This window comes from Panthera pardus, unplaced genomic scaffold (assembly GCF_024362965.1).
Source record: "Panthera pardus isolate Hobbes unplaced genomic scaffold, ASM2436296v1 HiC_scaffold_10, whole genome shotgun sequence".
NCBI lineage: Eukaryota > Metazoa > Chordata > Mammalia > Carnivora > Felidae > Panthera > Panthera pardus.
Genome location: NW_026526655.1, coordinates 32,614,194 through 32,637,869, shown reverse-complemented (window position 1 = coordinate 32,637,869; position 23,676 = coordinate 32,614,194). Strand labels below are relative to the sequence as shown.

General features: G+C 37.4%; 1 protein-coding gene and 1 non-coding gene across 4 annotated transcripts in view; one reads left to right on the top strand and one right to left on the bottom strand.

Annotated features, from left to right (window-relative positions):
- NBEAL1 (neurobeachin like 1) overlaps positions 1 to 23,676 on the top strand; it is a 176,095-nt gene that overhangs the window by 130,808 nt on the left and 21,611 nt on the right. For all 3 annotated transcript variants that reach the window (XM_053906042.1, XM_053906037.1, XM_019446321.2), the window contains 5 exons: positions 1,466 to 1,596; positions 4,073 to 4,182; positions 8,138 to 8,255; positions 17,634 to 17,731; positions 20,081 to 20,197. In XM_053906042.1, the coding sequence (XP_053762017.1) occupies positions 1,466 to 1,596; positions 4,073 to 4,182; positions 8,138 to 8,255; positions 17,634 to 17,731; positions 20,081 to 20,197 (574 nt within the window). The remainder of the gene's footprint in view (positions 1 to 1,465; positions 1,597 to 4,072; positions 4,183 to 8,137; positions 8,256 to 17,633; positions 17,732 to 20,080; positions 20,198 to 23,676) is intronic.
- LOC128772646 (U6 spliceosomal RNA) lies at positions 20,234 to 20,341 on the bottom strand. The gene has a single exon (XR_008416808.1). It is a non-coding gene; the product is annotated as a U6 spliceosomal RNA (small nuclear RNA).

Genomic DNA, 23,676 nt, shown 5'->3' with positions numbered 1-23,676 from the left:
GTGATATATCCATACAATGGAATATTATTTGGCGACAAGTAGGTAAAAGGAATGAAAGATTGATACATGCTGCGACATGGATGAACCTTGAAAACAATATGCTGAATGAAATAAGCCAGACATAAAAAGTCATATGTCGTATGACTTACATGAGATGTCCCAAATAGGCAAATCCATAGAGACAGAAAGTAGATTAGTAGTTGCCAGGGAATGGAGATAGGGTGAATGGAGAGTGATTGTTAATAGATCCAGGGTTTCTTTTGGGAGTGATGAAAATATTCTAAAATTGTGGTGATTATAGCCCAACTCATTAATATACTGAAAACCACTGAATTGTGAATTATATGTAAATTTTATCTCAGTAAAGCTGTTCTCCCCCACCCAAATGAAAAATTCTACCATTGAAACTATATTTCCTTGAATTTGGATGCACCATCGTTAGACGTTATTGATGACCCAATCATTAGCCATAATTAAATTCAGAGTTCTGCCAAGTTCACCTGCACCTCAAAACAAGATTGGTAGGAATAAAAAGTGTCAAATTAGTCATCAGTGTCAGTAAGTCATTACTAAGTAAATCCAGGAAGATAATATCAAAGGAGATGAAACAGAAGATGCTTTTTGTGAATAGAGAAAGTATAATAAAATTGCAACATGACTACTTGAGCTTGTTTCAACTACTGTAGGCCTGTGATGGAACTTAAAAATAAAGTTAGCGGCACCTGGGTGGCTCAGTTGGTTGAGTGTCCAACTTTGGCTCAGGTCATGATCCCACAGTTCATGGGTTCGAGTTCTACTGTCACCTGTCAGCTCAGAGCCATTTAGGATCCTCTGTCCCCTCCTCTCTCTGCCCGTCCCCTACTCATGCACTTTCTCTCAAAAATAAACATTAAAACACATAAAATAAGTTAATGGTATATGTGAATAAAATATAAAAGCTTTAGCCACAGAACTATTTCCCTAACTCACTCTCTGGTTTTTAGCAGAAGAGTTTGTAAAGGTATTTATACAGAGGGGATTAAACTAGCATTGCTATGGATGTTGTTAATCATGTATATTAATAATGATATTTAAACTCTGTGGTTTTAAAATATCCAAATAATGTTTATTCACTCTCTGTAATGAATTTACCTCAGCAAAAATTAGACCGTCCTTTAAAAGTCTCTTAGGTTAACATTTAATTTAATTATTTGAAAATTTTCTCTAGTGTTATTTGGTTTTCAGCTACTTTGACTAAGATGATACTTGTGATTAAAATTACAGTATCAGTTCTTGGCAACAAGACTTGAAAGATAGGCTATCATAAGAAGGAGAGAAAATTGTGTTTTTAGACATGAAGAGAAAAATTAATGAAAGAGAAGCTCTAACCATTAGGAAACATGAGGAGAGTTTAAGGTTTGTTTCATGGTTGTTGTTGCTCTCCTTCAGTATTCATTCACTGTTCTCTTCCAATCTCCATGTGCAGGTTTGACTGTGCAGATCGACAATTCCATTCCATCCCTGCCACTTGGCAGGCTCTCATGGACAATCCATATGATGTGAAGGAACTTATTCCTGAATTCTTCTATTTCCCAGAGTTTTTGGAAAATCAAAATCGTAAGAAATAGATTAAAAATTTACCTCAACGGGTCCCAGTGGAGGATCCTGAAAAATACCTTTCTGGATATTTTTGTGAAATTCTGTAGATTATTTAAGGTTCATTCTGTCTGTACTATTTAGTAATAGGGTTTAACCAATGCCCAGTTGTAGTCTTACTTTTCCAGGAAAATGCTACACTGGCCTATGATGAATCAAATTTGAGTTGGTGAGAGAATTTATTAGAGTACAGTGTTTACTAGAAAGGAAAAATGCCATTGTTCTTTCAGCCATATAGCTAGCCACTTAGGTTAAAAGTGTTTGAGTTAGATAAGATGAAAATTTAGATCAGGGGTTAGCAAACTATGGGTCCGTGGATTAAATCCACAGGCAGACTCATGTGTTTTTAAAGTTTTGTTGGAACACAGCCCAACCAGTTCATCTACATACAGATTGTGGCTGCTTTCATAACATAACAGCAGATTTGAGTAGTTGCAACAGAGACCATGGGGCTCACAAAGCAAAAAATATTCTTTGACACTTTATAGAACAAGTTTGCAGACTCCTGGTTTAAGGCAAATTGAAAATAATGACAGGGTGTAAATTACCACAATATTTGAAAAATCGTATTATGTTTTGAAGTAGAGAATTAAGGAGCCAATACGGTCTTTAAAAATACCCAAATACTTCCTCTGTGAAGTAGTTTGAGATTTATTTTTAAGCACAATAAGATAATGACAAGATTGTTACTACTGGTGTTCTTAAGGGAAGTTGCAGTGTCAAAGGACCATTTCCAACTTCTTTTTCCTCTCCTAGTGTGTAATGTTAATGTTTGACCCTTTGCTTTTTCAGCAGAGTTATTTGCCATGCTAGGGAGAGCATATCCAGGGCTTTCTGTCCTCTGATCATACATTCTGGGACATGCTGTTGGCATCTGATTTCTCAGAGTAAGGCAGTTAAAATTGGTCACTTTCAGAAAATCAACTGAGTCTGTTAATGGATTCTGATCCTAGACTCTTACCCATAGGAGCCTCCAAAGCAGGATATCTGCACTAGGAGGGCTGAGGAGATTAAATTTGGATGTAGAAGTTATACTCTTAGCTTGACAATTTCTGATGTGCACTAGAGCAGTTTGCTGTCTCATACTACTGTCCTACTGGCCTCCTTTTCTAACTGTGAGTTGCTTCTTTGTTTGAAATGAGCTAGGTGGGAGAAAGCAAAGTACATTAATTAGAATGTCAACAAATAATAATATTAATTAGTAAAACAAATATTAGTAAAGTCAATTCAGAATTGTACAGGCAAGAAAATTTTAGTATTTTCCATAATAAAACCCCCAAGTTATGATGGTGTTCAGGTAGTTTTTAACATCATCATCAAAGCCAAGTTCTTGTATTTTCATTCTGCTCTTCTAAGTGTTTTGACTTTGTCCTTGGCTAGTCGCTCTCATGGTTACAAATGACTGAAGCATTTCTAGGCATCATAGGCAGATACAATAGAAGTAGATTGTAATTTTTTGTGTCATTTCTTAAGAGTGAGAAATTCTTTCTCATAACTTCTCCCTATTGTCCAGAGCTGAGTCGTATACCAACCCCTACACCAGTCAACTTGTTACAGGCATAAAACATAGGGCAAGGATGGATACTTGAATAAAATCAAGATTCTGTTACCAAATAAGGAGGAATGGTTAGCACATTGGCAACAATGTCTGCTACACAGTAGTGGGGTTAACAAAGCCACAGGCCCTGTGCATCCTGTCATTCTATGACATTCAAACCTCTCTCCAGCTTTGGAACACACTGATATTTTAAGGCAGCTTCTTTTATGAAGGTCTTTTGTCTTAACACTTTTCTTTCCTCATATAAACAAGAAAACCTCATCTTTGGGACACTTTTGTCAAAATACTGCATTTTAACTATATGAGCAAATCTTTATGATGTCAGTATCTACTTAGAATAGTGGTATGTAAGTATATTTTTTCCATATGACAAATATAACACTTCCATTGAGTGAATTTAAAGTATAAGTTACACCAAAAAAGTTCTAAGGAGTTGTATTTTGTAAATTAACCACTAGAAGGACTATATTAATTAATTTAAATGTAAGAAGAATACTGAATATTCCATTTTTGTTTAGATTAAGTTTTTGGTCATATCTATAGTTTTCCCCACTTCTCAACCCCAAATCAATTAGTTTTCTGATTTACCTTATAATAACTAATTTAAAACTAATAATTACCTTGTACTAACTAATTTCATTTTATTTTCATTTACCTTTTTAATCAACTGATAAAATACATTTCCAATATGATAAGAATTGTTTTTACCTGTTAAATAAACTTAGATCAAGAGAAGGGAACTTGGTTCTCACATTTTACTCTTAAAGAAAAAAAAAACTAAAAATCCTTAGTTTTGCTAAGGATTGTGCCCTCATATTTGTTTTACTTGATTTATTTAAATCTAAATGATTTGATACATTTATTTTTTACTTGTCTTAGAATTTAACTTGGGTTGTCTACAAGTTTCCAAAGATGTAGTAAATGATGTCATTCTCCCCAAATGGGCTAAGTCAGCTGAAGATTTCATCTATAAACACAGGAAAGCTCTGGTAAGATTTTTGTGTTTAGTTATTAGACAGATTACTAAGATAGAGATGTATGTGTTTTCCGAAGAATGGACTAAAGAACAGTCTAACAGAGGAAGTATATCTGACAATTATTTTTCTAGATTAACTTGTCATCTGTTATATATGCTGTTGTAGAAAGTATAATGTAGTAATTTCTTTTGAGATAATGAATCTTCTGATATCGTGAGAATATAGTATAGTCCAATGGATGTATAGCAAAAAAAAAAAAAAAAAAAAGCAATTCAGTTTTATAAGGTACCTGCCTGTTATATTTTAAAGTATTCTAACGACCAAGGTGGTGTAGTTCAGTGTTTTTCAGTTCCCACATTTGTTTCAAATCTAACAAGAATGAGCACATTTTTGTGTCCTCTGAAGGATTTCAGTAAGTTTTTAATACAACTGCTAAATCCTAAATTCCACTTTAAAAAATAGTCGTTTTTAGCTGAATTTCCAGCTTGGATTTAAAGGAGTAGTGAAAGTTAAGGACTGATAATTGTGTCATTTTGTAAATGATGTGTTTTTTTTTCCCTTTCAATAGTCCACTTAGTTCTCTTTCTAAACTGAAATGTTTCAGACTCTGAAACTAATTAGGCCAATACTTGGAAACACGCCTTGTCATTAATACATAGTATGTCAAATTTACAAAATTCAAGAACATTATATATGAATAAGGAGTTGGGAAAAAAACTAAGCAACTCTGAAAAATAATCTGTTACTTACTAGCTAGCCAGGAATTTCTCAGATGTATTCCTCTATAGTGTCTATGACACGAAGTAAGGGTCCAGGATTTTAGGAAGACACGCTCCTTATATTAAAATATTAGAAACCTGTGTTTCAGTTATGTATTGCTATATAAAAAAACTATCCAAAATTTAGAGGCTTAAAATAAACCCATTTTATTATCTCTCACAGTTCTGTGAGTTGGCTGGTTTCATTTGAACAAATCTCATCTTGTTGAGGTTCTCATAGCCTTGCAGGCATATAACAGCTGAGGTTGAGGTCATCTGGAGGTTGCATTGAGACACTGGAATGCTGGACTTTTCTCTCTTTCCACGTATTCTCAAGATATCTCCTCTTCATGTAGTCTCTCTAGCTAGGTAGCCAGATATCTACATGTCCACAGCTCAGAAAAGAGTACAAAATTGGAAGCTCTACCCTTTCTTAAAGCTTAAGTCTGTGAACTGTCACAGCACTTCTGTCACCCTGTCAAACAGTAATAGGATCAGTACAGATTCAAGAGCAGAGAAAGTAGGGCCAACCCGTTAAGCATCTGACTTCGGCTCAGGTCATGATCTCATGGTTTATGAGTTCGAGTCCCTCATCAGGTGAGCACAAGCCCCACTCAGGTGAGCCCTGCTTCTCTCTCTCTCTCTCTCTCTCTCTCTCTCTCTCTCTGCTCCCCGCTCACTTGCACCCTCTCTCTCTTAAAAAAAAAAAGCAAGCAAGGAAAGTAAACTCCATTTCACAATGGTGGGACGGAAAAAGAATTTGCAACCATATTTAATCCACCACACGCAGTCTGCCCTCTGACTACAAATTATTTACATTCCTCCTATGTGCAAAATGTACATACTTCCTCTTAAGATCCTCCCAAAGGCTCATGTCAGGGACTTTCAAGTCAGGTATCTACAATCTTTTTCTATAAAAAAGGACCAGATAGTAAATATTTTTGCTGGCTTTAAGGTCTGTGGCAAAATTCTGCCACTATAGTGCAAAAAAAAATTAGACGTGGCTGTGTTCTACTATTCTAGAAATTTTGAGCTAGTAAAACTTGGTCCACAAGCAGTAAGTAGTGTGCTGATCCCTGCATTAAAGCATGATGTCTGAAGTCCAGAATCTTCTTAATAATCTAAATCAAATCTATTTGTGCACAAAACTATACAGGTGTGTCTCCTCTTGCATCTGAAGATTGTGGAGTTAAAGAAACCGGTTATATGCCTCCACATAACAACAGTGGTGTGACCAGGACAGGAGAACTATAATTGACAGTCTCATTCAAAAGGGAGATTAAAAAGGGCACCTGGCTGACTCAGTTGGTAGAGCATGAGATTCTTGATCTTGGGGTCATGAGTTTCAGCCCCACGTTGGGCAAAGAATTTAATTTCAAAAAGGGTGGGGGAGAGAAAAACAAGGGCTATGTAACAGTAATTGGTTTATAGCAATTCAGAATTTCAACAGGGACATGCTTTCAGTTCCTTTACCAGGGCCCAGTGCTATTCCAGTGGTTCTTTGTGGCTCTTTTGTTTTACCCTTTGGCTCTTAGCTTCCTATTTTGAGTCATTCTCTCTTTTACCTAAAAAAAAAAAAAAAAAATTGCATGAGTATCTTTGTCAGCCTCTTACCTAACCACAGTAAATTAAATATCAAAGGTCTCTCATCTTTTTTTTTTTTTTAACAGTTTCTACTTACTTCAGTCTGAACTAATATAATTTCTTTTAAAATTTAATGGGTTTCTTATGCATCAGTATTATCGGATAAAAACCATTTCACATTATTTTAGAATATGATCCATTATTTCCTTTGGGCCAAGCTGGAAGCTAATGTGGGAAAATACCTTTAGGATTCTTAAGATATTGGGGAGGCTGGTTGGCTGTTGGTTAAGCGTCCGACTTTGGCTCGTGTCATGATCTCACGGTTCGCGAGTTCAAGTCCCGCTTCAGGCTCTGCTCACAGCTCAGAGCCTGGAGGCTGTTTCAGATTCTGTGTCTTCCTCTCTCTCTGAACTTTCTGGCTCAAAAATAAAATAAAGCGTTATAAAAAGCAAAAAAGATTCTTAAGATATTCTCTTTTCTAGTTGAGTGGGTCTGTGTGGCACAGCCTGAAATCTTTGAGGTGTGAACAGATTGCTTCACAGCTACACTCTTGAACTAAACATTCACCTGAGACCATATTTTACAGGTTACACACTGATTTCATCATTGACCTTGGCCATTTCTCACTTCAAGAGTCTTTGCTCTCTAGTATCCTGTAAATGAGAAATAATTTTATTTGGAACCCAGCAAGACCTGCTCCTTTATATTTTTCTTAAATTATGCTTAAAATCCAAATAGCTCTTTTTTTAAACTCATGTTACTCCTTCTACGCTTTATCACAGGCAGTTAAAAGCACAAATTATCAGTTAAAAACATTATGCCTGAAAATCCCCATCCCCATACAATACCCAGGTACTCATCACAACAAGTGCACTCCTTAATTCCCATCACCTATTTAACCCGTCCCTCCACCCATTGTGTGGAAGTGTTGAATCACTATATTGTATACCAGAAACTAGTATTATACTGTATGTTACCCAACTGGAGTTAAAATAGAAACTGAAAAAAAATCTCTACCCCAGATTCATGAGGTAATTAGGTACTCTTTCTCTCTTTGATAGAACTAAACTTGAATCCCCTTTTCTCCCGTCTCCAATAACAATTGTCATATTGTCTTTCAAACCATCACTAACAGGCTTCAGGAGGTCCTTCAAGCCTCTCTGCCTGCCACCCAGTCCACCTTTTTAGTGGGGTGGTATCAGGTTGGGTAGGTTGGAGGGGGTGATTTCAGCCATCTTTAATCTACCCCAACTGGTTTGTTTCTTTGAAGTGAGTTTCTAGATGGCTATGTGAATGGAAATTTAACAAGAAAGATGCATCCATAGCCATCATTAAGTTTTTTGTTGTTGATATTTGGGCTATTAGAATATTTGAGTTATTTTCTTTAGCCATTAGTTAAGAGATATTTTGTATTATTAAATATTAATAAATATGTTTATATTGTACTAGATAGAATATATGTAAAATATGTAGTAGATGCTAATCAAATGTTTAACATGATTTTGATATAATTTTCTTTATAGTTGTAACATTTTTGTGTAGAAATGCTTGATTTACTTTTTAAAAAGAGTCATATTTACATTGTTGTTAGAAGGTATCTCTATTATTATTTGTTCTTTTTCTAGGAGTCTGAATATGTTTCTGCTCATCTTCATGAATGGATAGATCTGATTTTTGGCTATAAACAGAGGGGTCCAGCTGCAGTAGAAGCACTCAATGTTTTCTATTACTGTAGTTATGAAGGTATAGCCTATATACTTTTTATCTTGTATTCAATCAATGGGAAGTATTATTTAATAGGTGGTTATACGTGGTATTTTGGACATGAGAAAGACATTTAAAAATAGTTTAAATGATCTTTTTTATTTGAAAGGTTAAGAGATTGATGTGTGTGTGTGTTTTTTAATTTTTTTAATGTTTATTTATTTTTGAGAGACAGAGACAGAGCACGAGTAGGAGAGGGGCAGAGAGAGAAGGAGACAGAATCCAAAGCAGACTCCAGGCTCTGAGCTGTCAGCACAGAGCCTGACTTGGAGCTCGAACTCACAAACTGTGAGATCATGACCTGAGCTGAAGTTGGACGCTTAACTGACTGAGCCATCCAGGTGCCCCTGATATGTGGTTGTTTTAAATAGTAGTTAGGAGTATATGTGCAGATCTTCACTTTGCAGAGCAAAGGAAGCCATCAATAAAACAAAAAGGCAACCTACGCAGTGGGAGAAGATATTTGCAAATTACATATCCGATAAGGGGTTAACATCCAAATATATAAAGAATTTATACAACTCAAGGCGCCTGGATGGCTCAGTTGGTTAAGCGTCCGACTCTTGATATTGGCTCAAGTTGTGATCTGCCAGTCATGGGATCAAGCCCCATGTAGGTCTTCACGCTGGGCATGGAGCTACTTGGTATTCTCTCTCCCCTTCCCCTGCTTGTTTGCTTGTGTGCACATTCTGTCTCTCAAATAAAATTGAAAAAAAAATTTATACAACTCAACACCAAAAAACAAATAATCCCATTTTTACAATGGGCAGAGGACCTGAACAGACCTGTTTCCAAAGACAACATACAGATAGCCAACAGACACATGAAAAGATGCTCAGCATCACTCATCATCAGGGAAATACAAATCAAAACCACAATGAGATATCGCCTTACACCTGTCAGAATGACTAAAATAAAAAAACATAAGGATAGCTGGGAAGATGGTGGTGTAGGAGGACTCTGGGCTCACCTTGTCCTGCTGATCGCTTAGATTCTACCCACATCTGTCTAAATAACCCAGAAGACCACCAGAAGGCTAGCAGAACAGACTCTCCAGAGCTAAGCATAGATAAGAGGCCCACGGAAGAAGGGCAAAGAGGCAGTGTGTGCTACACGGACTGGTAGGAGGGAGCCAGGACGGTAGAGGGACAGCCCACCAGGCAAGACAAAGCCCCTGAAGTCTGGCTTGCAAAAGTGGAAGGGCCGGACTCCGTGAGTTCTGACAGCCAGCGGGACTTAACATCTGGAATGTTAAAAGTCAATAGCTCTGCTCTCGGAGAGCAGGGAGAGAGAGTTGTTGTACCCTGAATGACAGAGCTCTGCAGGGGGAACAAAGGTGCTGGGAAGCGCCATTTCCCTCTCCCATCCCCCAGCTGAAATTCCAAAGGGAACCAGTTCCTCTCACCGAACTTGCTTGTACTGCGCAAACCCTCAACACTGATTCTGTGGGTCCATCCCTCCCACGGACCTGCCTCCCTCCTGGTGCTGCAGGGCCCCTCCCACAGCAAGGCTAGCTAAGCCTGCCCCTCCCACCCCTGTGCACCTTCAAGATCCACCCCATCTAATATGCCTTTGGTCAGATCCCATCAAAGCAGCACCACAACCCTGGCAGTGTGCAAGCAGCCCAGACAGGGACCACAGCACTCCACAGTGAGTCCTGCCCCTGGGAGAGGGGAAGATAAGGTACACACCAGTCTGACTGTGGTCCCGGCAGAGGGCTGGGGGCAGACATCAGGTCTGACTGCGGCCCTGCCCACCAACACAAGTTTCTCCAGATAGTACAGGGGAAGTGCCCTGCAGTTCCACACCACCCCAGGGACTACCCAAAATGACGAAATGGAAGAACTCTCCTCAAAAGAAACTCCAGGAAGTAGTGACAGCTAACGAATTGATCAAAACCGATTTAAGCAACATAACACAACAAGAATTTAGAATAATAGTCATAAAATTAACGCTGGGCTTGAAAAAAGCGTAGAGAACAGCAGAGAATCTAATGCTACAGAGAGCAAGAGACTAAAAAATAGTCATGAGGAACTAAAAAATGCTATAAATAGGGTGCAAAATAAAATGGAGGCGGCCATAGCTAGATTGAAGAGGAAGAGGAGAGAACAGGTGAATTAGAAGATAAAATTATGGAAAAAGAGGAGGCTGAGAAAAAGATTAAAAAAATCCAGGATATGAGGGGAGAATTAGAGAACTAAGTGATGCAATCAAATGGAATAATATCCATATCATAGGAATTCCAGAAGAAGAAGAGGGAGAGAAAGGGGCTGAAGGTATAGTTGAACAAATCATAGCTGAGAACTTCCCTGATCTGGGGAAGGAAAAAGGCACTGAAATCCAAGAGGCACGGAGAACTCCCTTCAGACGTAACTTGAATCAATCTTTTGCAAGACATATCATAGTGAAACTGGCAAAATACAAGGATAAAGAGAAAATTCTGAAAGCAGCTAGGGATAATCCGATCCTAACTTACAAAGGTAGACACATAAGAGTAGTAGCAGACCTATCTACTGAAACTTGGCAGGCCAGAAAGGAATGGCAGGAAATCTTCAATGTAATGAACAGAAAAAAATATGCAGCCGAGAATCCTTTATCCAGCAAGTCTGTCATTCAGAATAGAAGGAGATATAAAGGTTTTCCCAAACAAACAGAAACTGAAGGAATCATCACCACTAACCCAGTCCTACAGGAGATCCTAAGGGGGACTCTGTGAGTGAAATGTTGCAAGGACCACAAAGTACCAGAGACATCACTACAAGCATGAAATCTACAGACATCACAATGACTCTAAACCCATATCTTTCAATAATAACACTGAATATAAGTGGACTAAATGCTCCAACCAAAAGACATAGGGTATCAAAATGGATAAAAAAACAAGACCCATCTATTTGCTGTCTACAAGAAACTCATTTTAGACCTGAGGACACCTTCAGATTGAAAGTGAGGGGATGGAGAACTATCTATCATGCTACTACTAGAAGTCAAAAGAAAGCTGGAGTAGTCATACTTATATCAGACAAAGTAGACTTTAAATTAAAAGCTATAACAAGAGATGAAGAAGGGCATTATATAATAATTACAGGGTCTATCCATATGAAGAGCTAACAATTATAAATGTCTATGCGCTGAATATGGGAGCCCCCAAATATATAAAACAATCACAAACATAAGTAACCTTATTGATAAGAATGTGGTGATTGCAGGGGACGTTAATACTCCACTTACAGCAATGGATAGATCATCTAGACACAGGATCAATAAAGAAACAAGGGCCCTGAATGATACATTGGATCAGATGGATTTGACAGATATGTTTAGAACTCTGCATCCCAAAGAAACAGAATATACTTTCTTCTCGAGTGCACATGGAACATTCTCCAAGATAGATCACATACTGGGTCACAAAACAGCCCTTCATAAGTGTAAAAGAATTGAGATCATACCATGCATACTTTCAGACCACAATGCTATGAAGCTTGAAATCAACCACAGGAAAAAGTCTGGAAAACCTCCAAAAGCATGGAGGTTAAAGAACACCCTACTAAAGAATGAATGGGTTAACCAGGCAATTAGAGAAGAAATTAAAAAATACATGGAAACAAATGAAAATACAACAATCCAAACGCTTTGGGATGCAGCAAAGGCAGTCCTGAGAGGAAAATACATCGCAATCCAGGCCTATCTCAAGAAACAAGAAAAATCCCAAATACAGTATCTAACGGCACACCTAAAGGAAAGAGAAGCAGAACAGCAAAGACACCCCAAACCCAGCAGAAGAAGAGAAATAATAAAGATCAGAGCAGAAATAAACAATATAGAATCTAAAAAAACTGTAGAGCAGATCAATGAAACCAAGAGCTGGTTTTTTTGAAAAAGTAAACAAAATTGATAAACCTGTAGCCAGACTTCTCAAAAAGAAAAGGGAGATGACCCAAATAGATAAAATCATGAATGAAAATGGAATTATTACAGCCAATCCCTCAGAAATACAAGCAATTATCAGGGAATACTATGAAATATTGTATGCCAACAAACTGGACAACCTGGAGGAAATGGACGAATTCCTAAGCACCCATGCGCTTCCAAAACTCAAACAAGAAGAAATAGAAAACTTGAACAGACCCATAACCAGTGAAGAAATTGAATCAGTTATCAAAAATCTCCCAACATTGTGTATATAACAGAAACCCATGGGGGCGGGGAAGGAAAAAAAAAAAAGAGGTTAGAGTGGGAGAGAGCCAAAGCATAAGAGACTCTTAAAAACTGAGAACAAACTGAGGGTTGATGGGGGTGGGAGGAAGGGGAGGGTAGGTGATGGCCATTGAAGAGGGCATTTTTTGGGATGATCACTGGGTGTTGTATGGAAACCAATTTGACAATAAATTTCATATATTAAAAAATAAAAAAATAAATCTCCCAATAAATAAGAGTCCAGGATCAGATGGCTTCCCAGGGGAATTCTACCAGACATTTAAAGCAGAGATAATACCTATCCTTCTCAAGCTATTCCAAAAAATAGAAAGGGAAGGAAAACTTCCAGACTCATTCTATGAAACCAGTATTACTTTGATTCCTATACCAGACAGACACCCAGCAGAAAAAGAAAACTACAGGCCAATATCCCTGATGAATATGGATGCAAAAATTCTCAACAAGATACTAGCAAATCGAATCCAACAGTATATAAAAAGAATTATTCACCATGGTCAAGTGGCATTCATTCCTGAGGTGCAGGGCTGGTTCAGTATTCACAAATCAGTCAATGTGATACATCACATTAATAAAAGAAAAGATAAGAACCATATGATCCTGTCAATCGATGCGGAAAAAACATTGGGCAAAATTCAGCATCCTTTCTTAATGAAAACCGTCGAGAAAGTCGGGATAGAAGGAACATACTTAAACATCATAAAAGCCATTTATGAAAAGCCTACAGCTAATATCATCCTCAATGGGGAAAAACAGAGCTTTCCCCCTGAGATCAGGAACACGACAGGGATGTCCACTCTCACTGCTGTTGTTTAACATAGTGTTGGAAATTCTAGAATCAGCAGACAACAAAAGGAAATCAAAAGGCATCAATATTGGCAAAGATGAAGTCAAGCTTTCACTTTTTGCAGATGACATATTATACATGGAAATTGCGATAGACTCCAACCAAAGTCCACTAGAACTGATACACGAATTCAGCAAAGTCGCAGGATACAAAATCAGTGTACAGAAATCAGTTGCATTCTTATACACTAATAATGAAGTAACAGAAAGACAAATAAAGAAACTGATCCCATTTACAATTGCACCAAGAATCATAAAATACCTAGGAATAAACCTAACCAAAGATGTAAAATATCTGTATGCTGCAAACTATAGAAAGCTTATGAGGGAAATTGAAGAAGATACAAAGAAATGGAAAAACATTCCATGCTCATGGATTGGAAGAATAAATATTGTTAAAATGCCAATACTACCCAAAGCCGTCTACATATTCAATGCAATCCCAGTCAAAATTGCACCATCATTCTTCTCAAAGCTAGAACAAGCACTCCTAAAATTCATATGGAACCACAAAAGACCCCGAATAGCCAAAGTAATATCAAAGAAGAAGACCAAAGCGGGAGGCATCACAATCCCAGACTTTAGCCTCTACTACAAAGCTGTCATCATCAAGACAGCAAGGTATTGGCACAAAAACCGACACATAGACCAATGGAATAGAATAGAGACTTCAGAATTGGACCCACAAACGTATGGCCAACTCATCTTTGACAAAGCAGGAAAGAAGAGCCAATGGAAAAAAGACAGTCTCTTTAACAAATGGTGCTAGGAGAACTGGACAGCAACATGTAGAAGAATGATATGAGACCACTTTCTTACACCATTCACAAAGATAAACTCAAAATGGATGAAGGACCTGAATGTGAGACAGGAAACCATCAAAACCCTAGAGGAGAAAGTGGAAAAAAAACCTCTCTGACCTCAGCCACAGCAATTTCGTACTTGACACATCTCCAAAGGCAAGGGAATTAAAAGCAAAAATGAACTATTGGGACCTCATGAAGATAAAAAGCTTCTGCACTGCAAAGGAAACAATCAACAAAACTAAAAGGCAACCAACAGAATGGGAAAAGATATTTGCAAATGACATATCAGAAAAGGCTAGTATCCAAAATCTATGAAGAACTCACCAAACTCCACACCCGAGAAACAATCCAGTGAAGAAATGGGCAGAAGATATGAATAGACACTTCTCTAAAGAAGACATCCAGATGGCCAACAGGCACATGAAAAGATGCTCAACGTCACTTCTCATCAGGGAAATACAAATCAAAACCACACTGAGATACCACCTCACGCGGGTCAGAGTGGCTAAAATGAACAAATCAGGAGACTATAGATGCTGGCGAGGATGCGGAGAAACGGAAACCCTCTTTCACTGTTGATGGGAATGCAAACTGGTACAGTCACTCCGGAAAACAGTGTGGAGGTTCCTCAAAAAATTAAAAATAGATCTACCCTGTGACCCAGCAATAGCACTGGTAAGAATTTACCCGAGCGGTACAGGTGTGCTGATGCATAGGGACACTTATACCTCAATGTTTATAGCAGCACTTCCAGCAATAGCCAAATTATGGAAAGAGCCTAAATATCCATCAACTGATGAATGGATAAAGAAGTTGTAGTTTGTATGTACAATGGAATACTACTTGGCAATGAGTAAAAATGAAATATGCCCTTTTGTAGCAACGTGGATGGAACTGGAGAATGTTATGCTAAGTGAAATAAGTCAGGCAGAGAAAGACAGATACCATATGTTTTCACTCATATGTGTATCCTGAGAGACTTTACAGAAGATCATGAGGAAGGGGAGGGGGAAAAAAAGTTAGAGAGTGAGGGAGGCAAACCATAAGAGACCCTTAAATACTGAGAATAAACTGAGGGTTGATGGAGGATGGGAGAAAGGGGAAAGTGGGTGATGGGCATTGAGGAGGGCACCTGTTGGGATGAGCACTTGGTGTGGTATGGAAACCAATTTGACAATAAATTTCATATTCAAAAATATATAAATAACATGTTAGGATGTAGAGAAAAAGGAACCCTTGTTCACTGTTGGTGGGAATGCAGACAAGTGCAGCCACTGTGAAAAATAGTATGGAAGTTCTTCAAAAAATTAAAAATAGAAGTACCCTTTGATCCAGTAATTCCACTAGTGGATATTTACCCAAAGAATAGGAAAATACTAATTTGAAAATATCTGTGCACCCCTATGTTTATGGTAGCATCATTTATAATAGCCAAGATATGGAAGCAACTGGTGTCCATTGATAGATGAATGGATAAAGAAGATGTATATATTTTTATATGTACTGTATATGTACTATATGGTGTATTACTCAGCCATAAAAATGAAATCTTGCCATTTGTAACAATATGGATGGACCTAGAGAATGTAATGCTAAGTGAAATAAGCCAATCAGAGAAAGATAAACACCATGATTTCATTCATGTCGAATTTAAGAAACAACACAAGCGAAGTGAGAGGCAAACCAAGATACATACTCTTAACTATAGAGAACAAACATAGTTACCAGAGGGGAGGTGTGTGTGGGAACGGGTGAAATAGGTGATGGGATTAAGAAGTGCACATGTCTTAGGGCGCCTGGGTGGCTCAGTCAGTTGGGCGTCTGACTTTGGCTCAGGTCATGATGTCATAGCTCATGAGTTCGAGCCCCACTTTTGGGCTCTGTGCTGACGGCTCGGAGCCTGGAGCCTGCTTTGGATTCTCTGTCTCCCTCTCTCTCTGCCCCTAACCCACTTGCATTGTGTCTGTCTCTCTTAAAAATCAATAAACATTAAAAAAAATTTTTTTAAAAAGCACAAGAGAGAAAACAAATGAACAAAGAAAAAAGACAAAAAGACTCTAAATACAAAGAACAAACTGGTGGTTGCCAAAGCAGGGAGGTAGGTGCAGGGAGGGGTGAAATAGATAAAGGGGATTAAAAAAAAAACAGTATGTATGGAAAATCTGATTGTAAATGTCAGTTATTGGTGTCATAAAAGTTTTTGATCTCTGACCATATGTGTCCTATTCAGTCAGGTCCTACAATAAGTATTTAGTGTTGAATTGTTAGCAGACTTTGAAAGAAGACCGTTAGTATTATAAATAACAAAGTCTTCAAATAATAGTAAGATGACATCATTCCAGTGTTTAGCTCAAGATGAAGAACATTTTCTGAAGGCTTTGAAATAGTGTTTTCAGGGCGACTGGGTGGCTCAGTCAGTTAAGTATTTGACTTCAGCTTAGGTCATGATCTCACTGTTCGTTCATGAGTTTGAGCCTGGCATTGGACTCCCTGCTGTCAGCATAGAGCCTGCCTCAGATCCTCTCTCTCCCTTGTCTCAGCGCCTCTCCCACTCATGCTTTCTCTCTCATTCTCTTCCAAAAATAAACATTAAAAAAAAAAGTGGTTTGTTTTCTTTTTTAATCATTCAGTAGATCTAATCCTAATAGTTCTAAAGATTGTGAATAGTATGAAGTTATGTAAATATGAGCAGAGTCCATATGCCTTTTGGTAAATAAACAAGCATGCTCTTGCTTTGCCATATTCATTTGATGATAGTTTTGTAGGGAGGTAGTATCCATTTTGGTTATGAGCATAGGCTTGATTTGAAATCAGACTTACCTAGTTTGGCCAATTACTAACCATATCAAGTATGGGTGGGTATAATCAGTTAACCAGAATGTTACCTTTCCTAGTATTTGTTAGATAAATGGTAATTTATAGTAGTATTTTGCGTGATTATTACATTTGTTTCAGCTTGATTATCATGAAGAAAACAATTAAGTATACCGTGAATAATTTGTACTTTTCCAAGAGAAATTTTTATGGACTTCCAGTTAACTTTTGTTTGAAACATTTTGTTCTAAATAATGGATGGAATTTTTTGTTTTTTAAGAGAGAGCACAAGTGGGAGAGAGAGAGAGGAATCATCTGGAGCAGGCTCCACACTGAGTGTGGAGTCCAGAGCAGGCCTTGATCCCATGACCCTGGGATCATGACCTGAGCAGAAATCAAGAGTTGGACACTCAAACTATTGAGCTACCCAGTTGCTACCCGCCCCCCACTTTTTTTTTTGTTGGAGAATAATAGATGGTACTTATTCTTATACATATTTAATGTTTGAAGTTTCGCTGTTTTTTTTTTTAAGTGACCTCTCACAATATTCTTATAAATTGAAGAATGGAATAATATTTTATTGAAAATATACTCATCAGTCCCCAGTATATTTATCAGTTGTGTGTCCTGCTGATTTGTTTTCACTCTGTAGTGAGTTGACTTTTCCTTGTTTTAGGAGCTGTGGATCTAGATGCCTTAACAGATGAAAAGGAAAGAAAAGCCTTAGAAGGGATGATTAATAATTTTGGGCAAACACCTTGTCAACTGTTAAAGGTAAATCATAAAAGTTATTGATTGCATCAGAAGTCTAGAATTTTAATTGCTGAGGAGCAGTATTACTGGTGTTTTTAAGTATTTTAATGATTTAACGCTTTATCTCAGAATTTAGAATTTGACAAAAATTATACTGTCATTATATTATTAAAAAATAAATAGATTTAAATGTTCCTATTTTGAAATAACAAAATATTGTAGTCAAAATCCACGTATATAGTCAATAACTCTTAAGTCACAGAGGAGTTATATTTACTCAGGAAGCCAATCATTTTATTGTGTTTACATGACTAAAATGTGACTGGAGCAGGATTTGGATGCATGACTAACTAACTCAAAAAAGCCTTTCTACCATGCCATGTCTCCTCTGAATATTAGCCATAATCCCCCTTATTGAACTACATCACTTTCCGTGTTCTATGGGCTATTATATATATCCTAATTATGACATTTTCTGCCTTAGTTTTATATTTATGCATTTGCCTTACTTTATTATAACTATGTTACAGGCAGCAACCTTTTCTTAATCATTTTATATCTTTCTTGCATATAGTATGTGTGCAGCAAATATTTGTGAATTGAAATCTCCACAGCTGTTATAGCAAGAGTGGATCTAAACTCTGGCTTATAGATCTTTTGTACTTCTGTTAAGTCAGTTATCACACCTAGCTTTGTAATTGCTACTATTCCTTAGAGTTTATTTAAAGCCTCCAACATGGGTTTTTTACAAAATAGTCATATTTAAAATCAGTGCTTTATCCCTATCTGCTGTGCAAAAGGAACAGAAGACAATAGAACACTTAAGTTTTGAAATAGATTCCATATTATTTTTGTACTGGCTGTACTTTTCTTTTTTTTATAAAACAAGTGCTAATTAGTTTTTATTACCATAAAAAATGACAGAGAAGTCAGCCTTTGATTTAAAATAAAGTGAATAAGAAATGCCTGGGTGGCTCAGTCAGTTAAGCATCTGTCTCTTGATTTTGGCTCAGTTCATGCATGATCTTGTGTTTTTTGAGTTCGAGCCCTGCATTGGGCTCTGTGCTGAAGGTGCAGGGCCTGCTTGGGATTCTCTCTTTCTTCCCCCTCTTTCTATCCCAACCCCACTTGCACCGTCTCTATCAAAATAAACATTAAAAACATTTTTTCAATAATAAAGTGACTAATATATGGATTGAGAGCTAATTGAGTACTATTGAAGTACTTATAGCTGTCATAGTATTTTCTATAATTGAATATTTTGTGATGGAGATAGAAAAATCCCCTATAGATGGAATTCTGTTCTGCATTTTAACTATGCCTTTTGCATGTTAATTTGATTTGCCGTTTACTTCTTATTTATAAAGGTAACACTGTTCTATGTCTCTGACATTAAAGTTAAGGAAGAATAATTTATTTGAAAACAAATGCAGCAATATGTATAATAGGATTCTGATAGTATTGAGATTTCTATCTTATTTCAGGAAATAAGGATTCACCCATGTAAATTTTGACTTCTGAGCAATTCATTTAATTTTACCAAATACTTATTAAGCCTCTGTCATACTCAATATAACAGGTATCGAAAATCCAAAAATGAGTAAGACTTGTTTTCTGACTTTAAGATGCCTACTGTTGGGGCACCTGGATGGCTCATTTGACTAAGTGTCTGACTTCAGCTCAGTCAGCATCTCACGGTTCATGAGTTTGGGTCCTTCATCAGACTCTGCTGGCAGCACAGAGCCTGCTTCAGATCTATCCACCCCCCACCCCTCCCTGCCCCGACTCCTCCCTGCTGGTTCTCTCTCTGTCTCTTAAAAATAAATAAAATAAAAATAAAAATAAAAATAAAAATTTTTTTAAAGATACCTGTTGCCTAGGGGCCCCTGGCTGGCTCAGTCAGTATAGCATGCAACTCTTAATTTTGCTATTGTGAGTTTGAGCCCCACATTAAGTGTAGAGATTATTTTAAAAAATAAAATCTTAAAATTAAAAAAAAGATAGATACCTATTGCCTAGTTGGAAGAGATAGACCATAAACAAGTATGTAATCCAAATTAGAAATAAGTAACAAATAAAATACTAAACAAAGTAATATGCTGGTGAAGATAATCAAAGAGAATAATTAATTCTGGCTTAGAAATTCAAGATAGACATCAGTAAGAAAAACTTTAAAGTAGAAGTAGGGTTTCTTTAGAAATGAAAAGAGTAGGAATTCTGCTGAGGGGAGTACTCTGAAAAATGGCCTAGAATTGTCAACAGTGCATGGTATATAATCTGTTGTAACTAGAGCCCAGTATGTATGAAAGAATACAGTAAGATATGTCTTAATATAATTACGGAATTATTTTTCTTAAAATTATTTTGAAGGAACCACATCCTCCTAGGTTGTCAGCAGAGGAAGCAGTGCAGAAGCAGGCCAAAACAGACACTTCAACCCTGGACCTATTTCAGCACCTCTCCGAACTCAAGTCATTTTTTATAGAGGTAATATAAACTTGGTAATGTCAAAGCATTTTCTCTATGAATTCTGTACACCTCAATGCTCCTTTTATTCTCCCTTGCGCAGGGGCCATGCTAATCTTCTCTGTATCGTTCCAATTTTAGTATATGTGCTGCCGAAGCGAGCACACTCCTTTTATTCTCTATAGGGAGGGGCATCATAAATATTTAGTCCAAAGTCATAAATAATGTTGCAATAATATGTTCTTGGATTTTTAAAACAATTTTTTCTTTATTGATTATTTTTTTTAAATATATTTATTTTGAGAGAGAGAGAGAGAGAGAGAGAGAGAGAGAGAGAGAGAATCCCAAGCAGGCTTTGCACCATCAGTTCAGAGCCTGATGCGGGGCTCAAACTCAACAAACCATGAGATTATGACCTGAGCTGAAATCAAGAGTCAGATGCTTAACCAACTGAACCTCCTAGGCATCCAGGATTTTTAAAACAATCTTATTGGGAGTTTTGTTTGCCACTGAGTGGTAGTGTGAAATGTTTCTCTTAGCTTTCTTTTATTTTACATTTTCTTGACAAGGAAGAATAAATAATTTGGTTTAAATTCCTTTTTATGACAGCTGAGATGATAGGTAGAGGGTGTGTGAAATAACTCTTAATTACAGTGTCTGCATATTTATAAAATATGGCCCAGTAAGTCAAATTGTTAATTGCTAATATCAGAAGGAATAATGAACTAAACAAGGTAGTTAATGCTATAATTGAAAGAGTGCTTTAAATTCAAATGTTTATACATGTTGAATTACTTAGCATGGTTCAGAATATGAATGCATTTATACCTATGAATTTGGTTAGGACAGATAATATTAACTCTTGGCAAGAAGAAAAAATGATAATGAAATGTTATTAAGAAGGGGTGCCTGGGTGGCTCAGTCAGTTAAGCATCCAATCCTTGATTTCAGCTCAAGTTATGATCTCACAGTTGTGAGAGCAAGCCTCATGTCTGGCTCTGTGTTGGGCAGGGATCCTGCTTGGGATTCTCTCTGTCCCTCTTCTTCTGCTCCTCCCCCACGCATGCATCTCTTCTCTTCTCTTCTCTTCTCTCTCTCTCTCTCTCTCTCAAAAAAATGTTATTAAGAATAGTTTGGGGGGAAAAAAAGAATAGCTTGGAGATGTGTGGAACAAGCAGTAACTCATGCAATACAGTAGAGTTTGGTAAACTTTTCTTAATTTAACCAGATAGTAAATACTTTTGGACTTTGTAATCCAGAGTCAAAATCAAGAATATTATGTAGGTACATAATTACCACTTAAAATATAACCATTTAAAAATTGGGGCGCCTGGGTGGCTCAGTCGGTTAAGCATCCGACTTCAGCTCAGGTCGTGATCTCACGGTGCGTGAGTTCGAGCCCCGCATCAGGCTCTGTGCTGAGAGCTCAGAGCCTGGAGCCTGTTTCAGATTCTGTGTCTCCCTCTCTGCCCCTTTCCCGCTCATGCCCTGTCTCTCTCTGTCTCTCAAAAATGAATAAACATTAAAAAAAAAAAAAAAGTAAAAATTAAAAACCATTCTCAACTTACAACCTATAAAACATGTGGTAGGCAGGACTTCAACCATAGGCCTAGTTTGTCAAACCCTGCACTAGAGCATCATTATAATGTGTTTCTTAGGTTCAGTACCATGGGAAGTCTTTAAAGAATTTTTTGATAATTTGGTATAAAAAATTTTAAGTTTGTTATAATTAGCTTTAAACTGACTTTTACTCAAATGAACAATGTTGTAGTAAGCTCTACGGTATTTTAACGTAAATGTTTTCACATGTCTGTGAAAGCACTTCATAATTAATCTTTGTCACTCCTTTCTTAAATTCATGTTTAATGAGATAGTTTTTTAGTGTTTAATAATACAAACTCCCCAGAATCAGTTGTTTTCCCAAAGTATCTAAGTCAGTTGCCTGAAATTCAGCATAAATAGAAACTGTACTTAGAAATGATGACTAATTTGGGGCACCTGGCTGGCTCAGTTGGTGGGGCATGGGACTCTTGATCTTGGGGTCATGAGTTCAGGTCCCACGTTGGGCAAAGAGCTTAGTAAAAAAAAAAAAAAAAAAAAAAAAAGATGATGACTAATTCCCAGATGTGTTCTGGGTCCCCAAGACCACCCTCAGGTTTGGTGATTTGCTAGAAAGACTCACAGGATTCAACCTATTATTATACTCACAGCTAAAATTTATTACAGTGAAAGGATACAAAACAACATCAACAAAGGGCAAAGGCACATCGGGTGGAGTGCAGGGGAAACCAGGTACAAGCATCCAAGAATTAATCCTATCCCAGTGGAGTCACATAAGATGTGCTTAATTCTACCGGTAATGAAATGTGAAAACAAATTTGTCTACCAGGAAAGCTCATTAAAGACTCACCACCCAGGGCAGGTGTTGTGTTTTGTTCTGTTTTGTTTTAGACTTTATTTTTAAGTAATCTCTACACCCATTGTGGGACTGGAACTGACAACTGTGAGATAAAGAGTCACATGTTCTACCAACTTAACCAGCCAGGCACCCCAACACCCAGGGTTTTTATTGGAGGCTGGTAACATGAGCAACCTCTGCTTAGCACATGCTAAAATTCTAGACCCCAAGTACAAAAGCGCATCTTCAGCACAAGCCATATTGTTTGCACAAATAATCTAGAAATAATGAGCCACTTTTATCATTGAAGACAAGTCTTATATCAGTGTAAGGAACTCTGCCCACCAAGTTCCCAGATACCAGCCAAGGGCCAACCTTACAAGAAGGCCTTTCTAAGGAGAGCTATCTCAGGATGCCTGGGTGGCTCAGTCAAAGTGTCCAACTCTGGCTCAGGTTCGTGAGTTTGAGCCCTGCATCAGGCTCTGTGCTGACAGCTTGGAGCCTGGAACCTACTTCAGATTCTGTGTCTCCCTCTTTCTCTGCCTCTCCCCCACTAGCGCTCTGTCTCTCTCGCTCTCTCTCAAAAATAAACAAACATTTAAAAAAATAAAAAAAATTAAAAAGAGCTGTCTCAATCCTTCTGTGTTAACTCTCCACTGCACATAGGGCAACCCATAAAACCCTCTTTATCCCATAATCTGATGGACATGTAATACTATATTTATTATGCAATGGTGATAAAATGATTTCACCATGTCTAATCATTTGCAACTTTGTTTTTATAGAATAATACATTCCAAGTTCCATTTGCAACTGCAGTGACATCTGTCCCTCTCTGTACCCACTGTGTCACAGGGTAGCTATCCTCGGGACCAGTATCTGGAGCAGGATAAAAAACACAAGAAATATCCTTGGGTACTAATAATTTGTTAATCCCTTTACATCACCATAGGGGAAGGTATTTCCCCACTCATTCATATGAAAAAAGGTCTCTATAGGTCATCTCTTCCTAGTTAAAATGGTGAAGAAAACAGGTAGCAGTGAAAGCAAGGGCCTAATAAATAGTTTTCTTCAGACACCATTTTCATTTATGCTTGTTCAA